The sequence below is a fragment of the Macrobrachium nipponense genome, chromosome 13 (assembly GCF_015104395.2).
Source record: "Macrobrachium nipponense isolate FS-2020 chromosome 13, ASM1510439v2, whole genome shotgun sequence".
NCBI classification, from domain to species: domain Eukaryota; kingdom Metazoa; phylum Arthropoda; class Malacostraca; order Decapoda; family Palaemonidae; genus Macrobrachium; species Macrobrachium nipponense.
Genome location: NC_087206.1, coordinates 61,938,858 through 61,965,101, shown reverse-complemented (window position 1 = coordinate 61,965,101; position 26,244 = coordinate 61,938,858). Strand labels below are relative to the sequence as shown.

General features: G+C 43.0%; 1 protein-coding gene across 1 annotated transcript in view; it reads right to left on the bottom strand.

Annotated features, from left to right (window-relative positions):
- Nucleotides 1-25,916, bottom strand: part of LOC135225846 (zinc finger MYM-type protein 4-like) — a gene marked incomplete at its 5' end in the record, with an annotated part of 53,646 nt that extends 27,730 nt beyond the window's left edge. The window contains 4 exon segments of the mRNA XM_064265389.1: nucleotides 23,288-23,388; nucleotides 23,655-23,923; nucleotides 25,221-25,336; nucleotides 25,762-25,916. Of these exon segments, the coding sequence (XP_064121459.1) occupies nucleotides 23,288-23,388; nucleotides 23,655-23,923; nucleotides 25,221-25,336; nucleotides 25,762-25,916 (641 nt within the window).
- Nucleotides 25,917-26,244: the final 328 nt, after the last annotated feature.

The following is a 26,244-nucleotide window of genomic DNA, read 5'->3' as shown; positions in this document are numbered from 1 at the left end:
AAATCTGTCCATATACAGCGAAAATTCAGCAACGAGCTCGAAATTCTAGCAGGGAACCCTCAACGATGTTGACGGTTCGGCTGGCAGAGAAAATCTGATGAAAATGGGAATGGTTCTGAGCACCAGCACCACGGGAACGGGGTGGCGATCACCTGAACTACCAGTGATCTAGCGGTTGCCGCGAGTTTTGAAAATTCTGCCAGTGCGACAGAGGATATAGCTATATATATACCTGCCAGGTAAGTGTCATACATGAAAATTAACTTTAGAAGCCCTTCCTAGCAAATAAATTCTTTAATCACTTCTATTTGGCAGTCCACTATCATATCAACGGACGAAAGTATTCGCATCATAAATACTAATACGAACCAGTCAATACAAAATTAACTCCTTATACACTATAATTAATATACACATTTCTAGAAGTAAATCATCAACACTAACAGCTTAAGTCAGAAAAATGATATTGTTATTGTACAATAAAGTTTCATACATACTTACCAGGCAGATATATACTTAGCTATAGACTCTGTCGTCCCCGATAGAAATTCGAATTTCGCGGCACACGCTACAGGTAGGTAGGTCAGGTGATCTACCGTCCCGCCGCTGGGTGGCAGGAATAGGAACCATTACCTTCATGAACCAGATTTTCTCTTCCACCTGTCTCCTGAGGGGAGGCTGGGTGGGCCATTCAATTGTATATATCTGCCAGGTAAGTATGTATGAAACTTTATTGTACAATAACAATATCATTTTCATACATTCAACTTCCCTGTCATATATACTTAGCTGATTGGCACCTTTGGCGGAGGGTAAGAGACAGCTAATTACTGATTAGACAGGTAAACAACATACGTTGTAGGTAATAAATAAATAAAACCTTGGTTCCTATGTGTTTAGACGAAGGGCCAACTTCCTAGCTATTGCTAGTAGTCTGCTTCGTCTCAAGAGCCTCAGAGAGGATGTGACCAATGGCTAAGAGTTCTTGTAGATCTGTCAATGGGGTCTTATTCACTTACTCGACAGAATCTGATGGTCATTTGTCAATGGGGTCTTATCCACTTACATGACAATACACCTATGCCTAGTGGCATAATTAAGGAGCACAACACCGATCCCGATCACCTGATCCTAACACGAGGGTTTGTGCTTAGTTTGAAAAGAGCTATCCCCAAACTCCTTTCAAAACAACCCAAAGAAAAAACACTTACTTAAATAAAAAAAATTAACTCACTTAGTTAAGGATCAGTGTCGGCTCCCTATCCCAGCAACGTATCTGTAGACACGTATAACCAAGAGAGAAGGATCTCTCGTAGGTCAACTTGACCTCCTTCGTGTAATGGAAAGTCAACACAGAGTTGCATCTCCCGTAAGTGACAGCTAATATGTCCTTATGACATATTGTTACGGAAAGAACAAGAATTCATAAAAGCTCACACTTCATGCGCTTTTAATTCTCAGCTGTTTGAAGGAATCATCAAGTTACTCATGAAGTGCTTTAGCGATCACACTTGTTTCAAGGAAGACCAGGGCTTTCTTTGAAATGGATCTCTTCTGGATGAGGCCTAGAGCCTGGCTGGCGCCTCGAGCCTGGCTGGAGCCTCGTGCCTGGCTGGAGCCTCGCGCCTGCCTGACACTTGGTTGGCGCCTAGCTCCTGGAAGGCGCTTTTCGCCTGACTCATGGCTGGTGCCTCGCGCCTGTAAGTAGCTTCGCGCCTGGCTCCAGACTGGCACTATTTGGTGCCTGGCGCCTGGCTGACTCCTCTCCACTTGCTGGAGCTTCGAGCTTGGTAGAGTCTCGAGGATGTCTGGCGATGTCCACATCGGACACTCTTATCTGTCCGATTTGTTCGCCTCTAGTGCATCTGCGCTAGGTTGGAGGCCCTCTCTTTCTTTTCATCAGACAATGACAGTGTTCATTGAAACTGTCTGCCTCTGGCGTTTTTTACGCCTGTTTTGGCATTTGGCGCCTGGTTGGCACTACATTGTCCGAAAGTCCTGAATCTCCACAATAGTTTATCAGGAGACTGGAGAAAGGTGGAAGAAATTCTTCCACTTTGAGCTTTTTGCCTCTCCGGCAAGGGGAGGTGATTGTAGTAAACTACATGCATTAGACGATAGGACATCTAACAGTACGAGAGATAAGAATCTTCCTCCAAGGAGGATCCTTCTTGAATCCTTCCGTTGCTAAAGAGATCTCTTCTTACTTGTTGATGAAGTTTCTCGTTGCAGAATCTTCCCTATCCTTGTCCGAAGGAAGGGAAGGGGCTTGGAAGTCAAAGGAGACTCCGAGCTTAAATTGGGAGGACTCCTGATTTCTAGCTCTTCATTGTATCCCTCTGAATACCTTCTGGGAAGCATTTAGAGCCCTCATCGCATCCCAAAGACTTTGTAGGCAAAACGTTTAAACCATCTCTTCTTATGTAGGTGAAAATGTAAGTACCCTGCCTGGGCAACGAAATTTCTATCTGAAAGCGCTGAGTCAGGAATAGAGGGTTTTTAGTTCTTTTACCAGACATACTATGCTGGCAAGAACCCATTGCCGAGTCTCCATTGAATCTGATGCGAGATTCCAATGCACAAAAAATTCACTTGTCTTCTTGGTAGTTAAGGGCCAAGAGAAAACAAAGAATTCCCTCATAAAATTTCTCAAAGAAGTTTGATGAGGAGCAGTTCCATCTTGTAGGAACACGGAATCTGAGGCCACAAAAGATCATATTCGAAGTACATGATATCCTACTCTTGTCATATTGAGGTATCGTATAAGATCCTGAAGATCTTAATCCTCTGCTATCTCCAATTCCCTTCATAGAGACAGAGTATAGCCTTTTACTGCGTTCTTTGATAGCAGATATATACAAAGGTGATTCTTCCCTCTGAAAGGGAAGAAAAACCGCTGTGTGGTTCACAGAGGTATCGGAAGAGGACAGTTTCCTCATTCCCTCTAGCACGATCTGCAGCAATTCTATATCTTGTCCATGACTATTGTCATTTACCTTGAAAAATCCTCTCATTCATGTCCACTTCTGGTCAGTCTGCACGCAGACAGACTCAGAGTGGATAGGTTGTTAAGGTCCATTTATAATAGATGCTGATAGAATATTCAGACTGTCTTGGAAAAGACTTCCAAAACATGCTGTGAGAAGAACGTGACCTCTGTGAATCCAACCTCTCTAAGGCCAAAATGAGGCATAAAGTATTATCCTCTCTATCTTTGATGCCCTTTATCTTATCTGTAAAGAATTTATATTTAGGGGAAAAAAAGACTAAAGTTTATTCCCCTTTCTATAAAATAAAGATGGCGTATATTGCTGCCTCTCTTGGTTCCAGGAAAAGGAAGCAGTCTACAGGAAGCCTGTTCGTCTTCTACCTTGCTAAGAGATCTATGAAGAAGACTTTTCGCAGGTTCTCACAACTCTTTGCAATAAATGTTAGACATACGTTAACAGTTATTATCGTCGATCGAGAAGGTTCTCACGGACATGCAAAATTTTGCATCGAACCTCTTAAGGATCGTTACATTCCCTGTCTGTTTTCCAAATAGGTTCTCTTTGTTAACGCGAACAGGAGCGAAAAAAGAGATTCTCGATGCTCTTTGCAATATGAGAGAGTCGTGGAATTGGCCTAAGTGATTAAATGGGTAACGAAATCAGGAACGAATCTTGCCGTTACCGAGCGTGCTGTCTGAGAGGCTACTGGACTCTTAGGTTAATAACTCGCTAAAACGAGAAAATATCTTGGATGGTGCTCTTGGCTCATTGCACCAGGCTGGCGCTTCTGGCGCTTTCTTCTAATTCTCTTTATGTTATGTGCCAGAACATCTGTGCCTTTATGGTACCCGACATCCTTTCACATGTTCTTAGTAGGAAAAAACTCTTATATACTTAGTATAGTCCATTCAGGGAAACCATTTCTGCCACGAAGAGAATGTTTCCCATCCCACTCATCCATCTTCTCTTGAGCAATATCCGATTCTAAAAAGGTTGTGTGTGTTTCTCGAAAGACTTGACCATACCGTAGTCTTAAAGTGAATTCTTTACTACATCCATCTTCTCACTAAGCATGTATTCTAATAAGCCAAGCTTTTGTAAGCATGAAAGCATTATATAATATAATGTTCTGCTGCATTAGAATCCTTTAATAATGTTACCTACGGTAAACAGCATTGAAAGGTTATATCATCTTTCTTATTGAAAGCTTCTTAGCAAAAGGCAGACAATATTTATGTTAGCTTAACTATCCCCTCCATTCGAGACTAAGTCCATGATTGTAGGGGGAATATACGGTTAACCATTCGATCCCGTTGGAGAGAGAGATGTAACCGACTGCTCATGACCGAGAACTGGATGGTACTGTATTGGCCTTACAATGACAGCCCAGCCGTCTCGTTCGCTGCCTGGCTGCATTCATCCCGAGTTGCCAGTTACTTCATTCAATGAAGGAATATAATAAAATTATTCTCGAGCCTAAGGAAGCTCTCAATAATGCAAATTTAAGCCAAACAACCTTTGTTAAATACCGAAGCTGAGTAGGTATTGTCGTAAACAAACCTTTTAAGCGAAGTCCTTATCAGGAAAATCCTGTAAGCGGATATAGATAATTCCATAGCGAACTACAAAGGGCAACTATGGTATGCGTATATGACTTGTCATTCAGTAGTCGTATACACCAAGTCTTCTTACTACATTCTTTCCTCTCCGATGCAGAGAGAGAATGGAAATCTTGCCCTCTTCGTTCTTTTCGTCAATAAACACGAATTAGTATTAGTCGAAAGAGATCGCAATGAAAACCCTAGGATCGAAGAGAATCCCTCAAATTTTTATTCTCTTGAATATAAGCCCGTATTCTACGCCTCTATTATCTGGAAGAGCCTCTAATTAATGAATGAGAGCTCGTACGAATCTTGTTCGTACGAGCTCTCATTCATTAATTAGAGGCTCTTCCAGATAATAGAGGCGTAGAATACGGCCTTATATTCAAGAGAATAAAAATTTGAGGGATTCTCTTCGATCCTAGGGTTTTCATTGCGATCTCTTTCGACTAATACTAATTCATGTTTATTGACGAAAAGAACGAAGAGGGCAAGATTTGCAAACGATTGCCACTCTTTCTGTAAATGGTTGGTTGCATTATTTTAGAAGGGGAAGATTTTAATATCGTCTTATTAGTAATGAACTAATTTTTTCAATAAAAAAGGTCGCTAAGGTCTTATAAACTGAGAGACCTGCTCCCTTATTGGCTTCCAATTCCGATCTATCTTCCATTTCCTGTCCATCAAGTTGGGAGAAGAATGAGCAACCAGAGAAGAGCGCCTCCTTTCGTAAGGTGAAGAGCTTTTAGCAGTACCGATTCTAACCTGACAAGGGCTACGGCCGCCTGTGCAACATCTTGAGTCCCCGCCAGGAAAAAAGCCGATCTTGCTCTTGCCTTTACTTGCATTAAGACTATCCTGAGAAGGGCGACGGCCGCCTGTGCAACAACTCCCGTCCTTATCGGGAGAGGGCCTCGAATGTCTTTCACCTTTCGCAGAATCAGGCTCTAACTCCATATCCGATGAAGATCCTGGTTTATAACTTCAGGCGCTTTGCGCCTCATCTCAGGCGCTCAGGCGCTTTGCGCCTCATTTCAGGCGCTTCAGGCGCTTTGCGCCTCGTTTCAGGCGCTTTGCGCCTCGTTTCAGGCGCTTTGCACCTCAGTTCAGGCGCTTCAGGCGCTTTGCACCTCAGTTCAGGCGCTTCAGGCGCTTTGCGCCTTAGTTCAGGCGCTTTGCGCCTCAGTTCAGGCGCTTCAGGCGCTTTGCGCCTTATTTCAGGCGCTTCAGGCACTTCGCGCCTCGTTTCAGGCGCCTCATTGCGCTTTGTTGAGACCTCATTTCAGGCGCCTCAGGCTCTTTGCGTCTCATTTCAGGCGCTTTGTACCTCATTTCAGCCGCTTCAGGCGCCTCTTTAGAATCCTCTCGCCTTGTCAGCAATTTGCGCCTGGCCGCCTCGTCCGAGCTGTCAAAGACTTCTATCGGACAGGATTTCTTAACGGGAAGGAGAGATCCTTTCTCCTGGGAGGATCCTTCTTCAAAACTTCTATTAACGAAGATATCTACTGTAGCCTTTCTCATAGGATCTTCGTAGCGTCGTCTTCTTTCTCCGTATCCGATCTAGGGCAAGGAGGATTTAATGAATAAATGTCTTTCTTCTTCTTCTCAGGTGGATAGTCTTCCGGAAAACTTTCCGGGCTAGAATCCCAAGCTGGCGATTTCCACGATCTTTTAGAAGGTCTCGACAGCTTGTGAGAACTCCACCCTATTTTCCTTTCGATGTAGACTCGGATGACGAAAAAACACTGTTTTAGGATGCCTTTCCAACGGCTATCCTTGGCAGTCTGGGATGCTACTACAGATCCTGCCGAGGGGACGCCCGACCGGTGGGGATTCTCTGAAACCTCCTTTAGGCTTTCGACATTCCTTCTCCTCTGGGCTTGTGAGCTTGGAAGAGGTCTAGGCCTGAGAGCGAGATAGAGCCGATCGGAACACACCCTCCACTATTTTAGGACGCCTTTCCAATGGCGAACTTGGCAGTCTGGGACGTTCTACAGAGTCTGCCTAGGGGACGCCTGATCGGTGGGGATTCTCTGAAACCTCCGTGCGGCTTTCGACATTCCTTCTCCTCTGGGCTTGTGAGTTTGGAAGAGATCTAGACCTGGGAGTGAGACAGAGCCGATCAGATGCACCCTCCACTTCAATGGGGAACACTATATTCACTTCTTACCTTTTAAGAGCTCGCATTTTGAGCTACATCCATTATCTTCAAATTTGCATAGATAAATTTGTAGTTTCTGTGGAGTAAGAAGGTGATGAGGATGCAACAACTACTAGTACTGCTAATACTCTAACTGCTCCTTAGCACAAACGCTATTAAAGCTTCCAAAGTAAGCGTATCTAGTTATATGCTTTTTGACTTCCTAAAGTAGGAAATTAGAGTTTAATATTTCCTCAATAAAGTTGGAACCTTTATTACATGTAATAATGAATAAATATTAATAATTCCCTTTATTGCAAACTATGTGAGTGTCTACCGACAATTTCGGTAGTTTCACTTAATATTTTCTTCGAAATTTCGAAGTGAAATTCATTAAAAAGTTAATAAAAGCGTAGGCCAAACCAAAGACCCAGTACTTCCCTGCAAAAGACAGCCCAGAAGATCGATGGCGATGAAACATGAAAATCAAGTCAGGAGGAACTGCAAACGTATGTTTACATTCCAACCGATAGAGAAAATCTGGTTCTAGAAGGTAATGGTTCATATTCCTGCCACCCAGCGGCAGGACGGTAGATCACCTGACCTACCTACCTGTAGCGTGTGCCGCGAAATTCAAATTTGTATCGGGAACGACGGAGTCTATAGCTAAGTATATATCTGACAGGGAAGTTGAATGTATGAAAATATGTAATCAAAGTTAGAGCAATCTTTGAGCTAATATTAGCGTGAGATATTGGAGTGTTAGGATAGCCCGATGGTATATGTAGCCTTAATTCATGCTATACCTATAAGGCAGTCTCCCCAGGTTACGACGGGTTTGGCTTACGATGTTCCTAGGTTAAGGCGCTTTTCAATTATATTCATCAGAAATTATTTCCAGGGTTACGATGCATGTTCCAGGGTTACGACACCTACAACGCTCATCTTCATCTTGCAGAAGAAATATGACACCAAAAATACAAAATAGCCAATATTTGAAGTTTTTTATGCAAAAGGCAATAAGAATGCAGTTTACATAGTTTTGAATGCATCCACAGCATTAAAAGTAAGGTTTTCTTATGATTTTTGGTGATGTTTGAGCTAGCAGAAAACATTCCAAAGTACTGATTTTTCTCATGAAGATTAGCAAACCTTAGTGCATGGTAGCAATAGGAATTTTAAAGATCTCGCACTTATTTACAGTATTTAAGGTGTTCTTTTCACAATTAATGCATACTCTACTTTGATTTGTAAGTAAAATCCATTTGATTGCACGATTTACGAAAATTTGTCCATTTTAGCCAGGAACATGTTTACATAAACAGAGGGCAAGCCTGATTTAGATGGTTCGGATGAGTGTTTATTCATAAAACGCAACCTGCTTCATAACAAAAACATTTTCATGGAGTTTCAACTTCAAAGGCAAAATTCCTCAGTGCTAAGAGTAAGGTAAAGTAAATTTATACATTCTATTTGTAATCTGCTTTCAGTTACAGTAAGCCATATGCATATACAATTGGCTAGGAAAGTTCATTGACGTATTATTTTTTCATTATTAATTTGGAACTGCTGTTCATTTGAAGTTAAGTGAGTTGTTCCAGGTTACTGTATTGTGTTGGCTATTTACCAATCTTTGTTATTTAGCAATTTAGTTCAAGAAGTGCAGACCTCATACTATCCATTATGCTAATGTGTCATTTTTAGGAATTTACAAAATCTCTAAATAAATATGCACATGAATATAAAAAAAATTGCCTAAATTACATACAGAACTGCTAGGCAAAAGTGCATACTGTGAAAAGCTAGTAATGACAAAGTTATCATCTTCTGCAATGAACAGATTACCTATTCTATAAACAGGCCTGAAGAATGTGTAAAATAAGAGCTTTCAATGAAAAATTCTGAGAGGTCCTGTTGATTACAATACACCACAGGTATATGACACTTTCTTAACTGTTAAATATGGAAATGTAATGAAACAGAAATCAATTGTATATATTTGAGGGTATTCCTCACCTCAAATTTAGAAAGTGAGAATAAAGTTGTGGCGGGATAACAAAAAACAAGTAAACCCCCCACAGTTACGTTAATGTACCAGCTAACAAAATTTCCCACACTCACACTTTCCCCTTTACATTACCTTTAACCTGCAGGACAATTGGTTCAATGAAATACCAAACACACAAAACACAAACAGGTACTCACCTCTGGCTTCTGATACTCAGGCTAGGCTGTGCTGTCCACTGGATATAGGCTATAAGCTAGCCGACACACAACCACCGCCGACAACCAAACACAAACCAACCACCCGAGACCCACAATCCCACAAAAACTCAATAACCTGATAAATCACTGCAGACGAACACCAACAGTCTGAAAGAACACGACAACCACACGACTTCCCCCAGCACAACAACCCGCCAAAACCAACACTGCCCCAACCACCACTCACCACCAACCTCCTTAACCTCACCACAACCAGACAGATCCCTCACTCCTTACGACACACACACTCTCTCTCTCTCTCTCTCTCTCTCTCTCTCTCTCTCTCTCTGTGTGTGTGTGTTGTCTATCATTACTCCTCCATATTACCTCCCCCATTACATTTGACAACATCTCCTTACACCTCCCTCACTACCATCCTCCCAAATTCCATTCACTACTTCACCGATGTCTTCTAACTCTGGTTCCAACATCTCCCCTATTTCGGCCACCAAACCACTCAGTTCATCCATACTTCTGTCAAACTCCTGCAAAGACTTATCCATCCTATCAACCACCTCCTCACTACTCAGTTTCCTTCTCACTGAAGTCTTATTTGTCCCTGTCAACTCAAACCCACATACACTACAAGTATCAATCATTCCCCCAAAGTCATCCGTAGCACACGCTTTATCAACCGTTTGTACCCTACCACCAACCCCTTTACCATGCCGATCACGCTTTTCCCTTCCACTTCCTCTCCCCACACTCTTCTGTTTTCTTCCATACTCAACCAACATCAACTGTCGATCTCTCAGACCAATTTGTTCACCGACAGTCGGCTCATACTTATTCACCCTCAACCACTCACTCATTGCATTCTCCCGAACATACTGTGGTACTTTCCTCCACTTACGGAGCTGGTTATGGTGTGCCCTAACCTCATCCATTCCCCCACCTACTCGCAATTTCCCCAAAACATAACTCAATCCACTCGATCCCACTTCCAAAATCTCAAAGGCCCTTCAAATTTCTCCCTTACTTTATTCAAATTCATTCTTCCCATCTCAACCACTTCTTTCAACACCTTATCCCCAATCTTAAAACTCTCAAACCTTTCACTTGCTTTCTTCCACAAATCCCGATCCCCTTCTGACAGACCCAACCGCAGTCTGACAATCCTTTCAAAATTCAACACATATTTACAAGGAGATATACCTATACTCTTCTGTAGTGTGGCGTTATATACCCAAACTGCACGTCTTACAGACATATCCCAATCCTTGTCGCCCTTACTCATCATTCGCAAAATCTGTCATTGTCCTAACAGTCCTTTCTGCCAACCCATTCGCACTGGGCATATACGGAGTAGAATACACATGCACAATACCCCATTCCTTCAACATTTCTTCAAATTCCCATCCCACAAACTCAGGTCCATTATCACTCAACATTTTTGCCGGCTTACACACACACATGGGCAACATCACTTGACCCACCATTCGTGCAACAGTTTCACTCCTCTTATTTTTGATGGGAACCGCATAGGTAAATTTACTCATGTGATCCACCATCACAATCATCCAGTGTCCTCTCGCAGTCCTAGGCAAAGAAACACAACCAATCACAAGCATTTCAAACGGCTCTTTCATCTGCAATCGCAACACAGGTGGACTTGCATGCACACACTGATACTTTCCCCTCTGACAGTCTTCACAAGTGACAGCCACATCCACACAAATCTTATTCAACCCAGGAGCATACAATCTCTCTCTCATGCATTCCCACAAACCTTTAATTTTTTCCACCCCGTTACGTAATGCCCAAAACCGATCATGCACCAATCAAACACATACTCACAGCTGACTCAACAGAAAACACCGGCACATACACTTCCTTGTCATACACCCCTTCCTAATGCAAAAAGTACACTATGTTTTTGCACACCACAAAACGTTTAGCAACCCTCTTATATACATCCAACTCACTTGGCCAGTCTTCCACACGCACTCCTCCCAAAACACATTGTCGCAACACACTTATCTCCAGGCACTTATTTTGCATTTCCTCAATCTCTTCCTCACTCAACAGATCATTCTCACTCCTAGCAATATCAATCATACCCACAAAGTTTGCTGCAAATACATTACCATCTTGAATCCTAGCTACTTGTCTGCCCCCCTTCCTAAGAATTTCATTTCCTATATCTACGTCTATATCGTGGATCCTCAAAAAATCTATCCCTATTAAAAAGCAAGATGGCATATAATTTTCTCCTATAACTATAAAGTTATGCATTACTTCAAGATCTCCCAACCTAACCTTTAACCGTACCTCTTCCCATACTAAAACACTTCCTTGTCCTAACCCATGTATTCCTCACACTTGTAGACTGCCTTTTCACTTCCCAATCACACCTCTCAAGTTCACTCACCACTGACCCACTCACCAAGGAAACTTGTGCCCCTGTGTCAACCAAACTACAGTACTCACTATCATTTACTTGGACAAACTTCACCATTTTCCCTAGAGTCCCATGCATTCACACATTCACTACCACGTCCACCTGGTTATCCACATCACAATCCTCCTCATCACATTCATCCTCAGTTAATTCCCCATTTCCACAATTCTGACTCAGATCCCCTTCACAGTCCCTTTTTGTAACCAACCAATTACAATCACGTTCCCTGCACTGAATCATCAAAACCCCACGTTCATTACCTGTTCTCACCCTTCCTCGATACTCAACCGGTCTGTCCCATCCAAAATACAACAACACTTTTATTCCAAACAACTCAGCTACTGCTGACAACAAGTCATGCAACATTTCTCCTTCCCGACCTCGTTCCTCCGCATATGCCACTTCCTTCTGCACATCACTCATCAACTTTACTCGCAACTCATTCACACTACCGGGTACCTCTTCAACCAGACCCTTACCTTCCAAGTTTTTCAATGCTGAATACAAACTTTCACACACACTGTCATTCCCTTCAAACATGAAATTTTCATTATTAAAATGAAGTTTTATTGTATACTTACCGAACAATTATAGAGCCGTGATTTCCACGAGCGGCAGGATACTAAATTCAAATTTAGCGCGTCGGCGTCGCCAACACTGGTGGTGATGACGTCATCTCCCTCCACTCGCGGGAGAACCAGGTACAACTGCCCAGGTGAATCCAATTCTTTCTGCCCGTCCGTCCACCTAAGGGGAGGAGGGTGGGTATAATCATAATTGTTCGGTAAGTATACAATAAAACTTCATTTTAATAATGAAAATTTCATTTTTATTGTAGTGTCTTACCGAACAATTATAGAGCTGATTACACATTTATGGGAAGGTGGGATTCAGTGGGACCCCTAGTATTTTTAAATGGTTTACATTTTATTGCAATACCAGTAAACACTCAAGGTGTCTGTTGTACCTTAACCTTGTAAGAGAGCTACAGCAGACTGTTACTGCCTCTGGTCGGTGCTCTTCTTACTAATGCTAGAGGAATTGGAATTTGACCAAAGTTAGCCTCTACAGGAGTGGAATCCTTCGTAGTTCAAGCGAGTCAAGGCTGACTGACGGAGGATAGTAACAACAAAGATTGCCCTTGCCCTGGGCTAAGACCAGAAATTCAATCATACAAAACAATTTGTCCACAACACCCAGATTTAAAAACACATATACCCAACCATTGTAAAATCTGACCTAACAGACTGGTGAGTATCCCAGGTACTCAGTACCCCAGCTTCCCTTGAACTCGACAACCTATTCAAGGTGAAAAGTTAGCATAGAGGTGACGACCCCTGTGCCGTTTCTCCCACACCATGCCAGAAACCGCCACCGGACCTAACGTTTTACAATTCTCGAAAACCGTTTCTATCTCTTTGAGATAATGACTCGCAAAAACCGAATTCGATCTCCAGAACGTGCTCTGAAGAATCGAAGCTAAAGATAAATTCTTTCTGAATGCTAAAGAAGTTGCCACTGCTCTAACCTCGTAGAGCTTTAACTCTCAGAACGGAAAGATTGTCGTTCTTTCGGGACTGCGAGTGAGCTTCCCTGATAAGCTCTCTAATAAAGAACGATATAGCATTCTTAGAAAGAGGACGAGAGGGATTTTGAACCGAGGTCCAGAGCTTAGAAGATTGTCCTCTAATACCTTAGTGGCAAACAGATACTGCTTAATAGCCCTGACTGGACATAAGAGCCTTTCCTCCTCCTCATGTCCAACCAAATCAGATAAGTTCCTTACCACAAAACTCCTCGGCCAAGGATTAGAAGGATCTCATTTTTGGCTAGAAAGGTCAAAGATACCGAAAATACAGCATTGCCTTGAGAGAAACCGACTCTTTTGTCTATAGCGTGCAATTCGCTGACACGCTTAGCAGAAGCTAGTGCAATAAGAAAGAGTGCCTTCTTAGTCAAGTTCCTGAGTGAAGCCGACTTCAAAGGCTCAAACGGTGGCCCCATGAGGAAACTTAAGCACCACATCTAAGTTCCAAGCCACTGTATCTTGCGGGAGCTTAGTGGTTTCGAAAGACCTAATGAGGTCCGACAGATCTGAATTGGAGGAAATATCCAAACCTCGATGTCGAAAAACCGAAGAGAGCATGGCTCTATATCCTCTGATCGTTGAAGGAGCCAGTTTCTTAGAGTTCCTAAGAAAATAGAAGAAAATCTGCTATTTCTGTTAAAAGACGGTCGCAGAAGTAGAGACTTTAGCACTTCTACACCACTCTCTGAAGATTCTCCACTTCCCTTGATAGAGTTTGTTAGAAGACTCTCTCCTACAACGAGCGATAGCTTCTGCAGCTCTTCTTGAAAATCCTTTCGCTCTGACAAGATTCCGGACAGTCTGAACCCTGTCAGAGCTAGAGCGGACAAGTTTTGGTGGAACCTCTTGAAGTGAGGTTGTTTGAGAAGCCACTTCTCTGGAGGAAGAAGTCTGGGGAAGTCTACTAACAACTGGAGAAGGTCCGGGAACCACTCTTTCCTGGGCCAAAAGGGAGCGATTAACGTTAGCGTTACATTGCGTGCGACATGAACTTGTTCAGCACCTCTCTTATTAGACCGAACGGAGGGAATGCATAAGCTTCCAGACCCGACCAATCCAACAGCATTGCGTCCACCGACCAAGCTAGAGGATCTGGGACTGGCGAACAAAAGAGAGGAAGACGGTTGTTCCTTGATGTCGCGAAACAGGTCTATTGACGGTCGTCCCCAAAGGCGCCAAAGTTTCTGACAAATCTTGTTGTCCAAAGTCCACTCCAGAGGTAAACACTTGCTGTTGACGACTTAACTCGTCCGCCAGGAGTTCATCTTTCCCGGAACAAATCTCGGGACTAGCTGAAACCTTCGCTTCGTTTGACCACAGGAGGAGATCCTTGGCTACTTTCGTACAGAGAGAAATGAAAACTGAGTCCCCCCCTGTTTCCGCACGTACGAGAGAGCCGTGGAGTTGTCGAATGCACTGCCACTACTCGACCTTCTACTAAGCTCCGAAACTGTCTGAGCCCCAAGAAAATTGCTAACAGTTCCTTTACATTTATGTGGAACTTCTTCTCCTTCTCCGACCAAGCTCCTGAAGTCCGTTGATTTCCCAGTAGGGCTCCCCAACCTGTGTTCGATGCGTCGGAAAGAACTGTAGGTTCGGGAGGATGGGTCGTAAAATCTAACCCTTCTTCCAACCTTGCTCGAGAGAGCACCACCTTAGGTCCTCTTTTATTTGATCTGTGACAGGAAAGGTAATCGAGTCTGGTTGTGTCTTCCTGCACCAAGAGGCTCTCAGGAAAAACTGCAGAGGTCTCCATGTGCAGTTCCTTCCCCCAACGTCACAAATTTCTCCACTGACGTCAATTTGCCCAGGAGCCTCATCCACTGATTGGCAGAACTTACCTTTTTGTCCAAGACCCTGAACTGTCTCCAGACAGCCTTGAACCCTCTTCGGGGACAGAAAAGCCCGAAAAACTTGAGCATTCAGAATCATCCCCAAATAAAGGATGCTCTGAGATGGAACCAACTGGGACTTCTGTTTGTTGACCAGAATTCCTAACTTTCTGGCAAGATCCAGAGTTGTTCCAAGGTCCTTCATGCACCGACTCTCTGATTCCGACCGAGAAGCCAATCGTCCAGATAGAGGGAGATTCTTACTCCAATATGTGCAGCCAGCTTCCTATCGGGGATAGAACCCTGGTGAAAACTTGAGGAGCGGTTGCTAGTCCGAAGCAAAGCGCCCGAAACTGAAACACCTTGCCTTCGAACATGAACCTCAGGTACTTCCGAGATTCGCGATGTATCGGAATGTGAAAATAAGCGTCTTGCATGTCCAGAGAGACCATCCAATCCCCCTGTCTGATGGACTCCAGAACCCGACCGAGTGGTCTCCATATGAAATTTTGTTTTCTGGACATGCAAGTTCAGGGCGCTCACATCCAAAACCGGCCTCCAGCCCCCTGATGACTTGGGAACTACAAAAAGGCGATTGTAAAAGCCTGGAGGAAAATCCCCTTCTATCTGTTCTATCGCTTCTTTGAGAACAAGCGCTTCCACTTCTGCGGCTAGCGCCAGAAATTTGTCTGAGCCCGGAGAGTATGCCTGGAATGGAATTGGCACAGGTGAGAGCGAGGGAGGTGAAACGAGAGGAATACGATAGCCGAACTTGAGTACTTGCACTACCCAGGCCTTCTGCTCCTCTGTTTTCCCATTCCTCCCAAAACAGCGCCAGCCTGGCTCCCACTGCATGCATGAAGAACCGAGCTTTCATTTGGAAGGTTTGTTAACCTTGGCCGAGGCCTTAGACTGAGGTCGCAAATTCGACTTCGGCGGCGAAAGAAGCGCTTGGGTTTTCTCCTCGAAAAGGCGCTTGGGTCGAGAGGAGAAACCGAAGGAACAGTCTCCACAGGAGCTTTAGGTACTCTTATAGACTGTGCCAGTAAATCCCGAAGTAGATTTCTTATCTAGCGCAGACGAAATTGACAACACTACATCGTCTGGAAGAGGTTATCTTTCACAAAAGGAGCAAACAAGAGAGCAGACTTCTGTTGGGACGTAACCCTTTTAGAAGCAAAGGGAGGACACCAAAGTTGCCTTTTCTTAAGTGTACCAAAAGGCGATGAGTGAAGCTAACTCATCACATCCATCCCTAATGGATTTGTCCGCACAGGACAGAACACCAATCCAATCCTCCGCTAACTCCTGAGAAAGAGAAGGACATTCCTTCGATCTGGCCGCTAACAAAGCGCCAATAGTCCCAATCAAGGAAGCTAAAGACTTCCAAAAGGTTTAAATTGATTCTTTACAACGTGGTCCAAACTCAGGCGCTGTAAAGAAAACTTTCGCTGCGGCGAAAGCAGATCTTCTAGAGGAGTCGATTAAACTGGAGAAGTCTCCCTGGGAGGAGGCAGAAACTCCCAGAGAAGGAGCTTCCCAGTTACAAATAAACCTATACCTCTTACGAAGCAACTTAGAGGGAGGGGGTAGCAAAAAGAGCCCTTCCCTAAGTCTCTTTTCATAGACATCCATTTTCTCCGTCTCTTTCAACGATGGTCTAAACCGCTTTAGATAGAACAAGTTTTGGAGAGAGGGTCTGAAGTTTTCCTCCTCATCAAAAGTCGAAGTTGGGGGAGCGCGGGGGCCGCTTTCTCAAAATAATCTGGATAAGATACCAGAAGAAATCTAAGGAGACGTGAATAACACGAGAGGTGATGTGAATCCTCCTCCTCTACTTCTTCTTCATTCTCCGATACCGCCGAAGAAGTAGACGGAACTACAACCGGATCTGAAGGTTTCGAACCACCCTTGGACTCATTCATCCAGTTGGTTAACATCTCTAACTGCTTGCGCAAAGGCGCCAGAGACGAATCAAAAACAGTTAACGTAGGCTGTGGAAGAGCCTAAATGTTTCAGCAGGAGGCGGAAAAACTAACTTGCGCCTCGCTCGGAGCCGCCGAGAAATTCGGCGAAACGGCGCATCAGGCGTAACAGACGAAAAAAGCGCCTAAGAAACACCCTTAGAACTGCTAGCTACAGCGCTAAAACCACAATCTCTACTAGTAGATGGAGCCGAAAAAGGCACAGATTGATTGGCGACGAACGAGCCGCTAATGGTCGCGGCGCAACCCTCACTCTCAGTCTCCTTATACCGCTTGACTGGAGGAGGGCGAAGAATCGGCGCCTGAACGCCTCTTTAAGGGACGCGAAACGGGCGAATCTCGCCAAGAGCGCCGCGCGACCGGAGACGAATCGCTTGAATCATTCGAAAGGCGTCTGACCGACAACACCTTTCCAACGCTTAACCGAGCCCTGTTGAGGCGCAACAGGCTCAACAAGAGAGGCGCCTGTCTGTGGGCAAATCCCGATCGACTCCCTTGGACTTCCGGTTATGTCTTCTCCCCGGTGCGGGGGAGCTGGACAGTGACCTTTGTCTAGGAGACGTGTCAGGACAGACAGACGCACCCTCAACTACACTCTTACCTGAAGCCGCTTCTCCAAAACGTCTTAACTGAATTACCAAAAGTTGCAAAACCGTATTCGCTAGTACCGAAAATTTCTGATCTAGCCTCGATTCCAGACTGGCAATGGTGTCGGAAGAAACTACACGGGAAGCCGGAGAAGCGGATTAGTAGGAGGAATAGGAGGTGTAGTTAAAGGAGACATAACAATTTGAGGAGAAACAGAAGGAACAGAAGCATCGCAAGACGAAGCGGAGCTAACGTCCCTACTTTCCCCTAAGCGCTGCCTTTTTCTAATTCTGTCTTTTAGCTAATTTCTCCGAGTATGAACCAAAAAAACTTCCATTGAGAAATCAGTCCAATCACTACACTCGTTACATGTTCGATCTGCTGAACAAACCTGTCCCCCTACACTTAACACATTTAGTGTGAGAATCATATTTCCTACTTGATAATCCTAGTTTTACATCCTGAGAATGCAAAACCAAATAACTCCCGACGGACTAGAATCGACATGGCAACGCCTAAATAAAAAGCAAATAAACAACAACGCCAAAAAGAGTACTTCACCAATTCCCGAAGATCAATTTCACAAGAAAAAAAGCGAGCAAAGTCATCCAACCGACCGCCACGACCCCCGATGTTTCACGGACGGACGGCGGAGGAAAAAGAATTGGATTCACCTGGCAGTTTTGTACCTGGTTCTCCCGCGATTGGAGGGAGATGACGTCATCACCACCAGTGTTTGGCGACGCCGACGCGCTAAATTTGAATTTAGTATCCTGCGCTCGTGGAAATCACGGCTCTATATGTTTCGGTAAGACACTTACAATAAAAACTCTCTTTTACAACCAACCCCTCAGGTATCCATATTCGGATCCCAGGGGGGGTTTCCCCCCCACTTTTTTTTTTTTTTTTTTCCACAACACCACTGTCCTTACCATGCATCCTAGACAGCGTATCAGCAATCACATTTTACTCCCTGCACATTCTAAGCCAAAATCAACTCACTCATATCCTCAAATTGTCCCTCGCAATCCTAGCATTCCACTTTCCTTCTTGATCATATAAACCAATGGCCAATGATCTGTCCTTATGACAAATTTTACCCCATACAAAAACACTTTCAACGCTTTCACACAAAACCTTATTGCCGCAAGCTCCTTCTCAACCACCAAATACTTAAGCTCTGCTTTATTAAAAGCTTTACTCACATACGCAATCACTCTCAATTGTCCCTCCCCATTCACCTCTTGCAACTGCACCAAGCATTCTCCCATACTAAACTTACTAGCATCAGCATACAACTCAAGCTTACTGGCATCCTCACTGTAGTCCGGAAAAGCCAAGGTGACGTCCCTAGCAGCCTCCTCTTTCAATCTCTCAAATGCTCCCACCATTCGCTCATCCCACCTCAGCTTAGAGCAATTTTTCTTCCCGGTCCATTCAGTCAACGGCTTCCCTATACCCTAACAGTCCCTAACAAACTTCCTCCCGAACTCAATCAACCCCAAAAAACCCTTTAACTCCCGCACAGTCCAGGGACGTGGAAACTCCTTTACTTTTTCACAAACTTTTCACTCTTCTTTATACCACTCACACTCACCTTATGACCAAGAAATTCCACTTCCCCAGCCAACCACGTACACTTCTCCAGCTTCACTTTCACTCCAACCTCTTCCAACCATTCTAACACCTTCTCAAGCAGTTCCACATTCTCCTCAACAGTCTCGCTTGCAATCATAACGTCATCTATAAACACAGTCACCTTCCTTCTATCAAAACTAGCCAAAACTACATTCATTGCCCTCTGGAAGGCAGCAGGCGCATTAGCCAATCCAAAACTTAACCTCTTGAATTGATAGTGGCAGCTACCACTCGAAAAAAGCACCGTAACATGCCTGCTCCCTTCCTCAAGAGGCATCTGGTAATAGCCCCTTACCAAATCCAATTTTGTGAACACTCTCATCCCATGCATCTGATACACACAATCAGACACCACATTCATCGGGAATCGCTCCTTCACAGTCACTTCATTCACCTTCTGTAATCCACACACATCCTCAAACTCCCATCTGTCTTGCATACTGGGACTATGGGACTATTCCAAGCACTCTCGCTCCTCTCGATCACTCCCACTCTCTCAAGTTCCTCACACTGTTCCTCAATCTCTCGGGCAATAGGCACAGAAAAGTGTCGGGGACGCTGATATATGGGGGGGTATCAACATTCAAAACTATCTTGAACTCTGGAAGCTTAGATTCCCTGAAATCCTCGTCACCCTGACTCAATGCACCCCGCCTATCCCACAACATCTGCATCAACCGCTCCCTCTCGTCATCACCAACATTTTCATCCACCCCAATTCTTCCTCCCAACTCATCATACTTCCACTCATCACTTTCTTTCGTGCTACTTGTCATCACCCGCCGCACCCTAACATATCTTTCGTCGTCCACATCCACCAACGTATACAACAACCCCACAAAATCACCTTCACGTATACCCCGCACTCGCTTTTTCCTAACACTCGGCAATGAGGCCACAAAAACTCGAGGATTCTCCATATCCAAAATCTCGTCGTACACATGCACGCTCGCTCTTACCAACTTGTTCACATCCACACCCTCAACCACATATGTACACTTGTCACCTTCGACAATCCCAAGACTATCGGGCCACGCAACTTTCACACTAACAACTTCTCCAACTTCTCGCGGCACTTTTACACTCTCTTTCACAACCAACGGCACTCCCTTCCATATTTTACTGCTTACCCCTTCATCCCTATCCAAGTACAACTCTCCATGTACATTCCCCTTCCTATGCAACTCAATCATATTCCTGCTCGGATGGACCACCATCCCACACTTCTTCAGGAACCTGTATCCTAACAACATATCATACTTATCACTCATTCCCTCGATCACACAAAAGTCATCTTCATCCATCACTACTCCTTCGATTTCTACATTTTCACGCAACATTCCTACCACAGGCATACCTAAATTTCCTACTCCTCGTACCTCCCCTTTACATTTCCTAATTTCACACTCACTCTGCAACTTGTCACATTCCCCCATTCCTATTCTTTAAAAAGAACACTGACACTGCACCCAGTATCATCAAAGCAACCAAACACACCCCTTTGCACCTCACTTTTCACTCATACAGTCATGAGCTCTTCCTCCAAACCCTTTTTCATGCAACAATCCTTCACGCACATGCATCACTCTTACTGACCGCACACCAGAGTACCCACCCAACTGAATCCCTTTGTACCTAGTTTCCCGAACTCCCAACCTGACTCATCTTCTTTCACCTACACACACTTGCCACATGACCTTTTTTCCGCCATTCCACAATTCAACACATTTTGCCCGCTGTTCCTTACACATCCTAGCATAATGCCCATTCTTCCCGCAATTACCGCAAACCTCAGCCACACGAGTACCTCGACATCCACTTGCTATATGCCCTACTTGCCCACACCTGTAACATTTAATATCCGTATCTTTCTTACACTCGCTCACTAAATGCCCTGTTTGCCCACACCCGAAGCAAGCTCCCAAAGCCCACCGACATTCATTCTTCCTGTGCCCTAGCTTTCCACATCTGTAACACTGCTGCTCTCGTTCACGACTAACCGACCCTACTCTTCCAATGCTTGCACTCCGATCTCTCTTAGGGCTAACCATACTTACGTTACTGGCTCTAATGCTCCTATCAACCACTCGCTCTGCCATTCGCCTTGACCCTTCCAAAACTGCCTCCCTATAGCTCTTAAACTCTGGTATAACCTCAGCTACTTCAGTCCTAACACTAACACTTCTACTCTCTTTCATACATCTATCCAACTCATAATCCTTCCAAAATGTCATTCCACATCAACCTTTCACTCATCCATCGCATTTTCTCCTTACATTTCAGATTTACAAACTCATACACACTCTCAGGCACAGTCGCCAACAACTTCCTCACTAACTCTTTACACTCATTTATCCCTTCATCCCCAAACTTTTTCCTGGCTAATGTTTCCAACCTGCACACATACATCGACAAAGACTCACCAACATTCATTCTTACCTCATCAAAACCATGTTTTTTCCTATATCTAACACTACTCCTTATCCTCTTCGCCTGTTCCACAATCCTGGCTTTCACACTCTCATAAGGCACATTCCCCACACTCATCATTACCCCATACATATTCAACAAAAATCTCGTCAAAAAGCTACCCAACTCTCTTGCCCAGACTCTCTTGTTATCCCCATACTTTGCCTCACAATACCTTTCATATTCCTTAAAAAAATCCCCTACGTCCATACTACCATATTCCTCGTATTGTGCACATCTAGGTATCTCTATCATATATACAGCCTTTCGTACTTCCCGCTCACTCTCACTTTCACTACTAACATTCTAATCCCTCTTAACCTCGTCCGAATACAGCGAATCAACTTCCATACTAACATCCATGCTCCTGATTATACTCTTCTTACCCTTCTTTCTACCAACCTGTTTCCACTCACCGCTATCCAAATCACTCTCAGCCCTTTCCCCAATGTATTCAGTCCTAGTCTCATCCTGTCCATCATCCTTACTAGCCTTCTTTCCCTTAGTCGTCTTTTTTTCCTCAGCCCCCTTCTTATTCTTGTCCTCAGGTTTATCCTTATCCTGTCTCTTTCCCTTCTTTCCTTTAATTATCACAAACAAGTCACTTCGTCACTCGAGTTCATCCCATCGCTCTTCCACTGTCTTTACCACTTCTGGCCTATCACAAGACCTAGTAGGCCTACCTCCTACAGCTCCCTCTCCCATGAACCCCTTCATCACCTCCTGCATCATCTCTTGCACTGCATTCATCATCACCCCCAATTTTTCATCCATTTTCTCAACCATTCTCTCTTCCGCTCCTTTCACTTCTTTCATTTCCACTTTTGCACTCCTTAGCATTCCTCTCATTTCCTCTAACTCTCTCTTCAGCTCCTCACACTCTACCCTCAACCTCTCATTATCCACTTCCAACTGTCCTCTTACTTCCTTCTCCAACCTCAACTCCTCCTTCAGCCTCTCCACCTCACTCAATCCTTCCATCCCAAACTTTCTCACCACTCATACACACTGGCCTAGACCAATTGTCCTGCAGCTGCCACACCAGCAGTCCCTGTTCGGGCGCCAAAAAATAATGTGGCGGGATAACAAAAAACAAGTAAACCCCCCACAGTTACGTTAATGTACCAGCTAACAAAATTTCCCACACTCACACTTTCCCCTTTACATTACCTTTAACCTGCAGGACAATTGGTTCAATGAAATACCAAACACACAAAACAAACAGGTACTCACCTCTGGCTTCTGATACTCAGGCTAGGCTGTGCTGTCCACTGGATATAGGCTATAAGCTAGCCGACACACAACCACCGCCGACAACCAAACACAAACCAACCACCCGAGACCCACAACCCCACAAAAACTCAATCACCTGACAAATCACTGCAAACGAACACCAACAGTCTGAAAGAACACGACAACCACACGACTTCCCCCAGCACAAACTGCCAAAACCAACACTGCCACAACCACCACTCACAGACACCGAAACTGCACCACCAACCTCCTTAACCTCACCACAACCAGACAGACACACGCACAACTACTTCACAACACCAAAAACTATCAAATAACACCAAAACAACTAACCACCAAAGGATAACTGCTGCCAAAACCGACACTCCCGTTCATTCTTCCACCAACCTTTCTCTCTCTCTCTCTCTCTCTCTCTCTCACACACACACACAACCTTTGGAGATGTTGTCAAATATAAACTATCATTACTCCTCCATAAAGTAATAAGTGTAAGAAAAATAGAAGACTTCAGCTAAGTACAATATAGTTTTCCTCACCTGCAGTGTTTCTTGAGAGAGTGCTGGTGTAGCTGCTTTACTGGATGAATTTGTACGAGGTGAAGTTGAATTTGAGGTTAGCTGTGAAGTAGGTTTTGGTCCTGTAAACATAAAAAGTAGTATTACACAAAAGGCTCAAATACTGATTCTTCCAAAGTTATAACAAGACAGGTTGTGCTACTAAAGCTCATTTAGGTCACCAATATCATTTATTATTATGTAACATGAAGTTTATTTCTTTACAGAGCAATGGCTAGACGATATAAATATAAGCAATCCAGTCTTCTCTGCAATAGTTTTATAATAGTAGCTGTAAAAAAAATGTGTTGAAAAATCAGGCATGACAATTTGGCTTCAAGCAACTTACTAAGTGTTGAAACTGCTGCATTTTTTGCTTGCGATGATGCATCCTTTGGCTGAGCTGCTGCTTCTACCAAAAAGCCAAACGTAGACTTGTATCTCGATGCACAATTGTAACGGCAAAAACTTCTTAACGTGCTGTCGGACATCACCATATGAAACTGTGCTTTTGCCACAGTATTACACATACTGCAAACCGCAATAGGGGCCTCAGTAGATGAGGAAATGTTACCTGAAGCAACTGCGCCAGACGATGTGCTAGAGTTAGCCGTTTTACTGAAAAGGATAAAGATATAACCCTTTACAATAGGTACCATGTTTGGAAACTTAAAATCTCATTCTTCAAAACATCGAACTTTAATGACTATGTCACATCTAATCCACTTATACTCAGAATATCTGACAGGCAAGTACGTAATGCCAAAAGTATGCCCTGCAAAACAGATTTTTTGTATTATCCCTTTTGCACCAGCCACATAGCTTTCTGCCTTTCACTTTTCACCCTTCCCATCTTAACCAAATGGTGCACTGGCCACCTGTGAGGATTGAGATTTTCAGCTTGGTGCTTTGGTTAAACAAATCAAAGTGTTTCTTTCTACAACTTTTCTGAGCCATACATATCTACAAATGTAATTCACGTTTATTTTATACACCATACCAAAATATCTGACTTTAGTCTCAAAGAATTCTAACATCCTACATAAGCTGACTATCTCCTCTTATGACAATATAGAATATATTTTCCATATTAAATAGTTAAGCAAGGTCTTGTTAAGATGAAAAAAAAAACAAAAAAAAATCCTTAGCTCCTTTCTATAAAAATACTGTTTTCTAACACTTCACTTAGAAGTTACTTTACTGCTCCTCCTTTTACTCTTTCAAATAGAAACTGTAGCCTGCCAATGCGAGTTCCAGAAAGCAAATTTCCATAACGAGAGAAAATTTCAACTTCCACAGTTTTCTTCTAAAAAAAGTTATCTTCATAAATCAAAACTAATTTAAAAATCAATATCTAGTACTGTATGTATTAGAGGTGTTAATTCTTCCCAATTTTCCAAGCAAGGTATTATGCAGAGATCTACATGTAATTTTCCAAATGTTATTAAAGGTGTAAACTTTTTCACAGATATACACACCACTAATTTTCTTACAAGCCTTTTATACATTTTTCAACTTTGAAACGGCAAAGGCTTTTTTTGGGACATCTTTTTACCTGCGTCAGGTAACATAACCATGCATTGCAGACAAGATACAATTTCAAATAACCTTGATTCCCAATGCCTCATGACAAAGGAGAACAAATTTTATAATATTGGAAGCATTATACTAAACACCTCTGCTATTATTACAGTAATCATGTCTTCTTTTCAATACAATTTGACTTCTTAGCACTTGAGCTGGGAAAAAATTCAGAGTACCTATCCAACTGGCTGTGATGGGGTTCTCTACTGCCTAGTGCCAGAATGTTACACCACTAAATTAGGATTTCAGTTCTCAGTCAACAAACTTCAACAATGTTAGAGAAAAGACTTTAAGAAAAGTTTTACATATACACAAATACATTTAAACTTACTCAGCAGAAGTAGCACCCATGTCCCTTGTTTTCAGACAATGTAAGGAGCAATAGTAAAACTCCCTGAATTCTTCATCTACTTGTCGATGAATCATATCGAAGTTGTATTTTTTTACCTATAAAAAAAAATTGAATTATGATCAATCTATGCCCCTAAAAACTTCAGCACTGATATATACTGTATAATTTTGTAAACTGAACAAATTATCATTTCATTTAAAACAACAGTCTATTCTTTTATTTCTTATTCAGATCATCAATTCATTTCAAAGAAAAGTTTATTCTTTTATTTCTTATTCAGTATGCATCCCTTAATTCGTCTAAATTCCAGTGCTGAACATAATGCAAATTCTCCAGTTATAATTTTGAACTTATATGTACAGTAAACAAGGAGGAATCTATTTCCATATCAAACCAGTGTAACAGTAAAACTCAAAGGCCTTTCACTTCCGTACATCTAAAGTTTTAAAGGTTTCTTGCAATCTAAAATTTTACATTGTATTTACACATTTTCATTTACACAAAATAATTTTGTTCTTACCTTGCAGGTGTCACAGATGACAATTTTGCGAGCAGATAATACGAAAACATTTACACAAGAATCAGAGCAGAAAACTCTTAGTTGGTGACCCCCATGATAAAGGTACTGGCTTACATCTTCTGCGTTCATAACTCGGAAGCATAGGCAGCATGTGACTGAGGGGGAGGAAAAGTTGAAATTATTTGTGCTATATTTCAGGATTTCCCAGCTACAATTCAGCAAAGTAGTAGTTTTATTAAAACACTTTGCAGCACCAACAAAAATATTTTTTAAAAAATACTGCAGTGGATGCAGCATTTTATTTGGCACATATTCTTTATATACTTTTCCAGTTCCTCTACTTCTAAATCTTTTGTTTTAAGAGGTTATAACCAAATAGTAGATTGATAAAGTATAATATAAAAACACTATTATTGTTTTGAAAAAACCAACAATAATGTAATTATATTAACATTAAAGGTTAAGAGACAGAAAATATTTACT